Genomic DNA, 10000 nt, shown 5'->3' with positions numbered 1-10000 from the left:
CTAGCGCCGTGTTTCGACAGGTATTAAAGTTGGCGTCCTGATACTTTTACTTTTTCTATCTTTACATTGTTGGGTTTTGAATGAAATAACGCAGTTTCGTAGGCAGATCCTAAAGCGCTTGTAGTTTTACATTAGACAGGGGAAGGGACGTTCTACTTGTGAGTAAGGAGCTCCCCCTGCTGGCCGCTTCCAGAACTCTCCTCTAAACAGTACACAGACTGCAATTATTACACAACTTTATCTCCTTCATTTTGTATAAACACACACTGCACGCTGTAGTTACTCCGCGCGTTCTTCTGCACTGAGCTTGATGATGTCATTCCTGCACAAGCTGCAGGGTCACAGCCCCAGGGGCCCTTATCACCGCCAGGACAGCCTTGGTATTAACCTTCCACATTCTCTCCCGGTTCTTCTTTCGTCGAGCATAAATGCGAGCAGGCGTTACACGTTACGCGTGCTGACCGTTGTCATGTGCTTTAGGTGAGGCAGAACCGGGGGAGGTGTCGTACTACTCCTACGACTACGACCCTGACACGGAGCCTTTCCCCCCAGAGGAGAGGGAGGGGGTCACCACCCCACTTGGCCCCCTCGACGGATACCCCCTCGTGGTTGATAGGAAGGACTCACCTGAGCGATGGTAAGATGCAGTACAAGACCACTTAAAGGATGGTTCTGCTGTGAAATCTCATTTACATCATCTGCCTCGAGGGCAGTCAGTCAGCCAAGACATGTCTGGTGTCATGCAGCTTTGAGTTTTCCCACAGGATCTACAAAGCTATTCGAACTAAAAGAGGAAAGCCAGTAATCTGCATTAGGCAAACTGCATGTCAAAATCACATACTTGCTTCAAAAGCCTTTGTTTAGCTAAGTAATACCCTTTATATGTAAACATCTTTAGAAAATAGCAGAACAATGCCACATATATACTTTAAAAATATAAATAAAATTGGACCTCTCTTCCTTATTGATTCTAACTTGAGCTACCATTCTGCCTTCAAGCCACTTTTGCCGAAATCTAAAGGTTTCGAGGAGTTTATTAAGGAAGGGTGATTCTAGGGCTGGCTGCTGCTACTCGACTGACTTGTGCAACACATTTATCTACTTTTCCATATTGTACTTTGTCAGAAACCCTGTGAGAACGTCTGAGATTTCCTAACCATTCGCCACGACGCTGCTCACATCAGAGCCGACAAGCTGCTGTCCTGTGCTTGTCTTCGGTTGATCTTGTTCTTTGTTTCTCTTTCCCTGTCCTTCAGAGGCCTTTCCCAGGCTGCGGTGAAGTGAGCGCAGATTGTACATTCCCTGTGAATATGTTTGTGTGAAAGAAGAGCGTGAAGAAAAGGGCTTGCTTACCCAAGTCTGTTGAAACAAGAAGACAGCACTGTCTTGGCAGTTTGTGTGTGTATGTGTGCGTTTGTGTGTGTGTGTGTGTGCGCGCGTGTGCGTTTGGAAGAGAACTAGCCACCTCTATTCTTATATGCCCTTCTCTCTCTACTTCATATTATCTGTCTCCACCTTGTGTGGAGATGTTGTCGTAGCTCTTTATATGGCATTTATTGATATTATGTTGTCCCCTTGTAATCTTATTGTAATCTCGTCTAAATAGTCCAGTATTTATGACTGCAAGTTCGACCGAGTTAAAAACAAATGCTATTTTATTGTTTTGTTTCTGTCTGTGGTATTTATTTGTACCTCTAGTGCCTTAGTCTGCCCTGTTGTTTTTCATCCTCTTCCTCACCTCTGGTCCGTTGCTCTGCCCGACTACAACAGGCGTCTAGCCACGCAGGGCCCGCGTTGTAACGTGGAACATTGAGGCGCATGACTACTATCATACAGTATCCATTATTCTCCTCTGCCTCTTTACCAAAGGACATGGCGGCTTTTTTGGACATCAATGAGAGAGCGGCTGGAATGACTAACCACAAAATAAGCACCGTTAGAAAGCTCCCACCCTGGCAGCTGATACCTGTTTTTATACGACCTGGGTCGTTCCATCAATAACAGTTCCTACATTGTCATACAGGCAGGGATTAGATTATATGTTGAATAAACTGTTTAAAATTCAATAACCGTTACTATGTTGTCGTGCAGACGGAGATTAGTTTATACAGTGCATAAGCTGTTTCAAATTCAATGCCACGAACAGCTGGACTAAAATCAGCTATGAAGTTTTGAGGAAAAAAAATTGCTTTAAATTGACTAAATTTGAATCAGATGTAACCCCAATGATGTCAGGTACATTCTGTGTTTGGAAAAGATGAAGATGGAAATAAACATCATACACAAAGTTTGTTGACTGCGTAGCGTGTCTTTCTCCAGACCTCAGGGGCTTCTGCGGGCCTGGCCGCATGTTTCTTGGATCGGGTGGAGAGTTCTGAACCCTCCTTGTGCCTTTCACATGATGCTCCCAGCTGCAGCGAGGTAACGTGGCACTAGTGCACTTCACGGGGGCTGTGTGCTGCTGTTCGGCAGGCGTGGGTTTGACCCCGTTTACCGAGGGCTTAGGTTACCCCCAGGGCTCTGAGAACATTAATGTTTAATGAGTGAGTTCTGGTCAGGGCCTTGTTGGATGTGTTCACTTTCCATAACGCCTGGTGACCTTTAATTGCTTGTGGTTTAAAGAAAGGCTTATCAGGTTCTGCACCATTCCAACACATCTGTAATATAAGTTATTCAGAGTAAAGTATTATCTTTGCAGTTTTAGCTTTTATCTTTTGATTTCTTTAATAATGCATCGAACTGAGCAACAGTAGTATAAAACGCAGATAAACTTCTGATCCGTGTGTGTGTAGATAGATAGATAGATAGATAGATAGATAGATAGATAGATAGATAGATAGATAGATAGATAGATAGATAGATAGATAGATAGATAGATAGATAGATAGATAGATAGATAGATAGATAGATAGATAGATAATTACCTGTAGATCCAGGTAACAGGGAGATGGAACTTTGCAGGGGGGCCCCCTACAGCAGATCTCCTAGGCAACCTCATGCTCCACTGAAATGGCTCATTCAGGTGCTTTGATGAGTGTGGCAGGGGAATGAAAGGGAAAGGACTGAGAGGAGGAGTGGCTTCCAGCTCCCAGAGTTCCCCTCCAGCCACCATTCAGCTGATTACACTTGAGCCAAGCACTGCTCTGAAGTTCACCATTGATGGGCCAGTCTGCCTCAGGCTGAGGTGACCACAGTGGACTTTTTCTCCTATCCAAGTCCATCTGCTACTGATCTGTAGGCAACGTTTGTACGGGGTGGGCTGAGGGGATCTCGTCTGATCTGTAAGAGGTCTGGGGTTTTTCTCCACGGTTTTACTTCTTCTCCTGGTTGGACATGCCAAGCTGGGACAGGCTCTAAGCCTGCTGAGGGGAGGAACACGTTTTTACTACTGCTATTGGTGAGACCAGTACCATCTTGGCTAGTGTCTTCCTGTAATTTTACAGAGCCCACATCTCACAGTATAACTGACCTTAGTGAAAATGTTTTTTCTCTTTTATCATCAGTTTGCCCAAAGCTTGGGAAGTGCATTTGCTGGCTGGAACTAGGCTGCAAGGAAAGCTCAGCCTAGTTATTCTCATGTAAAGAGATTTTCTGTCAGCGATTCCAGCGGCATTTAAGATGAGCGAAGGGGAGAGAACAAAGCCCATTATCACAGGCAGAGAGAAAGGTGAGATTCCACACGACTGCGTTGGGTTTATGAGCGGATGCTGTGGTAATTGCCACACCGTTTCGTCCTCCTGTATTTGAAAAATGCTTGGCAGATTCTTGTTACTATATAGCCTTTGTTTAATTTTTGAAAGCCATCTTTAGTGAATATTACAATGGCTTTGTTCTTAAAACTAGAAAAATGTTAACCTTGGTGAAAGGCTCCCTGTCCTCAGTGGGGGCTTCTCTCTCCCTCTGAGGGAACTCCTAAGGCCTGCAGAAACACATCGCCATTCCCGTATTAGGTCGTTCCGAGCCCCCCCCCACAGCATCCTCTTGCACAGATGTGCTTAGCATTCCCGTGGTTGTGCAAGAAAGGATAGCATCAGGCGTAGTGCCTGCTCTGCTTGAAGCGAGCCTGACCTACAGCCAGATGAGTTCGCATTTACAGGCCATAGGTTAGCCTGACTGACACAATGATTTGATATAGCCAGCCTTTCTCTAGCTGGCAGTTGCATAGGTGCTGTAGTTTATGAAGTAGGATCAAGGCGAATTTAACCACCTTCTGTTTATATTACTAAATGTCATTTGTTGTAAGGACCTGGGCCAGGTCGCTACACCCTGCCATCAACTATTGGCTTTATTGGCCATGACTTCACCAAGGCAACTAGTCCTGCATATTCCTTCCATGGAAGAATGAGTAATACAAGTGAGTACATTTATCCATGTAAATTCAAGAGATGCTTCAGTAGTTTCAATCTCTCTAGCGTAGTACAACATCTTGATTTATTATAGGTTACAAACCTTTGTGAAAGTGTGAGCATTCTACTTTTATACTTTTTTTTGTGTGACACTTAAATGTTGCAAAACCAGATTAGAAGCACTAGAGGGAGACAGACCCCAAACTATCATCCCTGTCATTTTCAATCTCAAACTCTAAAAACCAACTTATTTATCTAAAAAAAAATTGTTTTATTAGGATAAAAGTATCCATCATTAAGACACTGATCAAAGCCTTTATAAAAGCTGCAGTACAAATAATTCTGATACTTTGAAGACATTTTTATAACAATGCACAATTTTATAACTTTTAATTTCCTCCAATTTCCTTTTATTTTTAAGCGTACATTATTTCTCCTTTAAAAAACTTTGTTCTAGTGTATTGTGTAGATTCCAGTCCAGGGCCTCGGTATCACATTGATTCAAAGGTCACTCGGTTTGGTAAAAATGGCAGCCCTGCCTACTCCATACTTGGAAGAACAAGTGGTCCAAGTGAGTGAATCATTTATTTGAATTGCTGTCAAATTGAATATGTTGACTTACTGGTGAATTGTTTGAGACCCCTTAAAGTCATGAGCACAGGACATATTAGCTGGTTTGAGCAGGGTAAATACATGGGCTTTAGTAGTGCATCAACAGCAGACATCTGTTGGTAGTTTTAAATGTACAGTTGGGATGGCCATGTTCAATCATACATTTAAAAACCTGCTTCTAATTTGCAGAGCTTATATTCCAAACTCCAGGACCAGGTGCATACACCCCTGAAATAGCCTCTTTGTGCAGCACCTACCGGAGACCTCCATCTCACAGCATGGGCTACCGCACACCATATCGTCCACTGGATACTGTGCCTGCTCCAAACAAATACACTCTTCCAGCTCTTATGGGATCCAACATGCGTACCAAACCTGCAAGTGCTAGCTACACAATCTCTGGAAGAACCAAGTCTGGAAGTTATGCAGAAGACTTGTCAAATACACCAGGCCCTGGTAGATACAACAGCACTAATCCCAATATCTACCTCTCCCGACAACCAGCATTCTCAATGCTGGGAAGACATGCCAGCATGCCCAGTGAAACCACACTGATGCCTGGGCCTGGAAGTCATAACCCAGAACGTGTGACGTTGCATAAGCCTCAAGCACCTGCATTCACGTTAGGCAGCCGGCACTCTGAATTCGTTACTCCTCTAGTGGTAGATGCATTAGAGTGACTGTAGTCCAAGACTTTTTAAATGTAATTAAAGGGTAATAAAGCTTCCTTTGATGTCTTCTTCCTTTCATGCCGACCAAACATGTCAAGTGTATGTGTGTGGGTACAAACCTTTATAAATGTTTAAACAAACAAAAAAAAAAGCATTGTCTCAACAATTTATTGACTTGTCAGTGACAACTAATGAATAAATTTACTGGTCTACATCTGCACAAGGTAGGAAATGGTAATACATATTAAAGCAGCCGCCAACAACCAACCATGTAAAAGTTTAGACCATAAATCTCCTCAGTCCAAATATTTAATGAATCACATCAATAAACTGATGCAAAACACTAGTGCATGGTAATAACATCTTCCAAACCATGTCATTCATTCCAGTAAGACTTGGAGATTGAATGAAACTCCACTCAGTGTTTCTTCATTACATGGCCTCAGATCTAGGTCTAAACAGACACTTCTGTGGAGGAGACTGGTCTTTCCCCATACAGCTCCATTTGGGCTTTAAATACTACGCCTCAAAATTTAAGGGGAGTGGGGGTAACATTTCAATACCATAGATCTGCAAATAATGAGCCTTATATACAACCCAAAATACATGGAAAGAAATGCACACATTTCCACATGAACTTTGATGGCCATCTTCCAATTTTGGTTTCATATTTTCATCTCATTCTTTAGGAAGTGGTCTTCGGAAAAGCAGTATGTGCGGTTCTGACAGGAGAGAGACGGGGTTAGTGAAAACCTGCCACTGTATATAATGCATTGTAAGCATGAACGGGACAAAACTGAGAACAGTATAGAACCTATAGCCTATTAAAACTGAAAAGACAGACCATAACCAGTTTAAACAAAGCTCACCTGGCTTATGAATCATATAATGGACCCAACCCTGGCTCTGCTGAACGCCTAGGCTTCTCCATTCCTCCTCTGACATCAAATGGGAAGATGGCACCAATTTTGACAGCTGTTTCGGCAGCATGACGTGTCTGTGTTAAATCAGGGGGAAAGGAATTAGTTACCGTTAACTAGCTAGCCAGCTAAGTTTTAACTGAACACTGCTTGGAGACTGACTTTACATCAATGATTCTGTCAAGTTCGATAAGCAGATGCTATGCTGAACGATGTTAACGTTAGCTCACGTTAACGCTACCTAGCTAGCCATCTAACCTAACCTAGCTATGTTATGGTAGCCTGGTAAGCGGACAGAGCTATGTTAGTTAGCGTTAACTAGCTAGCGTATCATAACAAAAGAAAGCGAAACCATGAGATGGCTTTGGCTAAAGCATCACTAACATTCATTAGCTCATTTGGTATCAACATTCCGGTCAAAATGTTAATTTAGCCGCTAGTTAGGTATCGCTAGCTAGCTAACGTTAATGTTAGCTTGCTGGCAAATGATTCTCTTAGCCAGCCATAGTGTTTGTATCCTTAGCTAACAATAGCGAGCTTAGCTAAGTAGCCAACTTACCTGTACTCATATTCTTCGTCGGCGTATTTATCAGAGTAGTAAATCTGTTTCTTCGACATTTCCACTAATAACAAAATTACAAAATGCGAGTGAAAATATGTAACTGTTAGCTCAAAGTCCTCTTGAAAGCAAACACCCCTCCGGTCGTCGGCGCTTTTTTGACACAACTCTCCACAGCTTCGATTTTGAACTCAAACCGTCCCTCGCTGCGTCCTGATTGGCTCAGCTGTGCGCACGCGAAACAGAGCCCGTTCAGCGCGCCCAAGTGTTTGACAGCACGCTTAGAGGCGCGCGAACCCTTATCTCATAGCATGATATGCAAAGGGAGACAACATGCAAAAGGTTTGATTCCTACACAAGTTGGCATCGTTGTATACGCGCTGTGTTAAATATGCTTAATGCAGAACACACTTAGCAGACACAAACGTATCTGTGTTTTTGCGTAAGGCTTGTTTTTATTTAGCATGCAATATGACAATTGGTGCTTGATGCTAACTGGATTAGGCCAAACAGACTTTTCTCCCCAGAGCATTCTAACCCGACGCAATTTAAAAACGCGAGATAACCCAAAATAACACCCATTTTTAATGTTTTGAAGAGTTGTTGAATAGCTAAGCATAGCATACAAAACCATTTTGAGGTCAATAATTGCAGCAAAGTCTTGTTTAAAATAGTACTAGTAGTAAATAATAATTTAAGGTTATTCAGATGTTGGTAGATCCATTCCCTGATTATCGCCGACAGCTAAACATGGCTACGTGGCAAGCCTACTATTTTTGGACCAGTGACTTGCAGTTTCTCTCAACCTCCTTCCTTGAAATGCTTATCAGCAGTCATTTATCTACGTCAAATCTGAATTTTTACTTTATTCACTCATTCATCCACACATTCATTTACTTAGTTATTTACACATTCCGTCAGTAACCAGATGAGCAATAAACCATTTTAATTTCAGATAAATAAAAAAGCCTGTGGATTTACACACATGAAACTGATTCACTATTAAAATTGTGTGTGCCATCTGTAAACCTAATTTGAGTAGACTATGTTTATCGTGCCTTGTGACACGGAGGAGTAACCATTGTGAACATTTTAATGTCAGAGTGCTATAATGTGACCACAGTGTTCCTGTGACCTTTCAAATGAGAACAAAACACTCAAGATATCATACATTAAACAAGCTCAAAATAATGTATAAAATAAGGAAAAAATATTGGTTGACTCCTAATTTGTGACATGGGTACGATAGTCCATTAATCGCATATTAAATACTCTATGTAAAATAGATATATGTTATATATTTATCTCATAAGTAATATGCAGAAAATTGTGTTATTGTGTTAATTTACAATTCTAATGAATGTATTTGCTAATGAGAGCATCTTAAAAGATGGTGATTTTTAATCAGGCCTTTTGATTTCAAAAAAGGCCTTCTGAAGTTTATCTCCATGTGCAACTTCCTTATTTCGAAGTGAGATGAAAGTAGCTGTCTTGCTGAATTGATTGTTGCTTGTTGCAACTGTAACGGGCAGAAATGAGTTGATCCAACATTTTTAACATGAAAGCAGTGGAAGACATATTAATGATAAGGCTTGATTTGTTTACATACAGGCTTTCTCGTGTAAAATGGCTCATGGGAAAGCAACCTTTGCTTAGGTGGTGTTGCACTTGACAAATTCATAATAAAACAAGATTATTCTCAACACCATATTAGTGTGTGTTACAAGTCCCTCATATTTGGCAGTTTTAACCTGTGACGCAGACATCTAGACTGTTCAGTCATCCAAATGACCTGCAATTACCTTTTGAAAGAGAATTTTACTGTTTACTGTAAAATATCAAAGGAAGCATAAAATGAGAAGAAAAGAAGCAATAACAGCATATGAACATTAATAACAATAGACATGTAATAGGGAGGTAAACATCTAATAACAATAGACATGTAATAGGGAGGTAAACATCTAATAACAATAGTCATGTAATAGGGAGGTAAACATCTAATAACAATAGATATGTGCTAGGGAGGTAAACATCTAATAACAATAGACGTATTAGGGAGGTAAACATCTAATAACAATAGACATGTGATAGGGAGGTAAACATCTTTAATAACAATAGATATGTGATAGGGAGGTAAACATCTTTAATAACAATAGACATGTAATAGGGAGGTAAACATCTAATAACAATAGACATGTGATAGGGAGGTAAACATCTTTAATAACAATAGACATGTAATAGGGAGGTAAACATCTAATAACAATAGACATGTGATAGGGAGGTAAACATCTTTAATAACAATAGACATGTAATAGGGAGGTAAACATCTTTTATGCCCCCATAAAAAAAAAAAAAAAAAAAAATTGGTTTATTTTCTTTGTCTGACAAAGGTATGAAACCTCCCACCAAAGCATTACCCCTTACCACAGTGGAGCAAAGTTAAACACACACATTGTTTGTCCCTTCTGTAACTCTGCAAACCTTAGTTCAAACAACATGGTGTGTGTGTGTGTTTGTGTTCTGTGTGTATGTTTGTGTCCTGTGTGTGTGTGTGTCCTGTGTGTGTGTGTTTGTGTCCTGTGTGTGTGTGTTTGTGTCCTGTGTGTGTGTCTGTGTTTGTGTGCTGTGTGTGTGTGTGTGTGTCTGTGTGTTTGTGTCCTCTGTGTGTGTGTGTGTGTGTGTCTGTGTGTTTGTGTCCTGTGTGTGTGTGTGTGTGTGTTTGTGCCTGTGTGTGTGTGTGTGTGTGTGTGTGTGTTTGTGCCTGTGTATGCATGGGAATGTGTCTGTAGGTCCGTGTGTGGGTATGGGTAGGGGTGGGGGGTTGTGAGTGAATGTTAAAACGGAACATGTAACAGGATAAACTGTGGTTGCAGTCATCTGCATACTTGTGCT

General features: G+C 41.3%; 3 protein-coding genes across 4 annotated transcripts in view; 2 read left to right on the top strand and 1 right to left on the bottom strand.

The window, feature by feature from the left end:
- The window catches only part of cpamd8 (C3 and PZP like alpha-2-macroglobulin domain containing 8), a 31985-nt gene extending 29695 nt beyond the window's left edge, over window positions 1-2290 (top strand). For both annotated transcript variants that reach the window (XM_027025760.3, XM_081708412.1), the window contains exons 42-43: window positions 481-637; window positions 1257-2290. In XM_027025760.3, the coding sequence (XP_026881561.3) occupies window positions 481-637; window position 1257 (158 nt within the window). In that variant the 3' untranslated portion in view covers window positions 1258-2290. The remainder of the gene's footprint in view (window positions 1-480; window positions 638-1256) is intronic.
- Window positions 2291-3275: 985 nt separating this feature from the next.
- On the top strand, window positions 3276-5695 carry cimap1d (CIMAP1 family member D). Its single transcript, XM_081708078.1, has 4 exons — window positions 3276-3667; window positions 4244-4354; window positions 4804-4917; window positions 5148-5695. The coding sequence occupies exons 1-4, from the start codon at window positions 3619-3621 to the stop codon at window positions 5636-5638; spliced, it is 765 nt and encodes a 254-aa protein (XP_081564204.1). The 5' UTR covers window positions 3276-3618; the 3' UTR covers window positions 5639-5695.
- An 88-nt stretch (window positions 5696-5783) lies between these two features.
- On the bottom strand, window positions 5784-7349 carry cks2 (CDC28 protein kinase regulatory subunit 2). Its single transcript, XM_027025772.3, has 3 exons — window positions 7109-7349; window positions 6499-6626; window positions 5784-6351 (listed from the first exon to the last, which is right to left on the bottom strand). The coding sequence occupies exons 1-3, from the start codon at window positions 7165-7167 to the stop codon at window positions 6308-6310; spliced, it is 231 nt and encodes a 76-aa protein (XP_026881573.1). The 5' UTR covers window positions 7168-7349; the 3' UTR covers window positions 5784-6307.
- Between the last annotated feature and the right edge of the window lie 2651 nt (window positions 7350-10000).

This window comes from Electrophorus electricus, chromosome 26, assembly GCF_041902795.1.
Source record: "Electrophorus electricus isolate QZ-2024a chromosome 26, ASM4190279v1, whole genome shotgun sequence".
In the NCBI taxonomy this organism is placed as follows: Eukaryota; Metazoa; Chordata; class Actinopteri; order Gymnotiformes; family Gymnotidae; genus Electrophorus; species Electrophorus electricus.
This window is presented reverse-complemented; position numbering and strand designations above follow the sequence as displayed.

Coding starts and splice junctions, on each gene's coding strand:
- cimap1d (XM_081708078.1), top strand. CDS start 3,619: ATGAGCGAAGGGGAGAGAACAAAGCCCATTATCACAGGCAGAGAGAAA. Junction 3,668..4,243: donor TATCACAGGCAGAGAGAAAG/GTGAGATTCCAC, acceptor ATTTGTTGTAAG/GACCTGGGCCAGGTCGCTAC. Junction 4,355..4,803: donor TGGAAGAATGAGTAATACAA/GTGAGTACATTT, acceptor ACTTTGTTCTAG/TGTATTGTGTAGATTCCAGT.
- cks2 (XM_027025772.3), bottom strand. CDS start 7,167: ATGTCGAAGAAACAGATTTACTACTCTGATAAATACGCCGACGAAGAA. Junction 6,627..7,108: donor GACGAAGAATATGAGTACAG/GTAAGTTGGCTA, acceptor GATTTAACACAG/ACACGTCATGCTGCCGAAAC. Junction 6,352..6,498: donor TTATATGATTCATAAGCCAG/GTGAGCTTTGTT, acceptor CTCTCCTGTCAG/AACCGCACATACTGCTTTTC.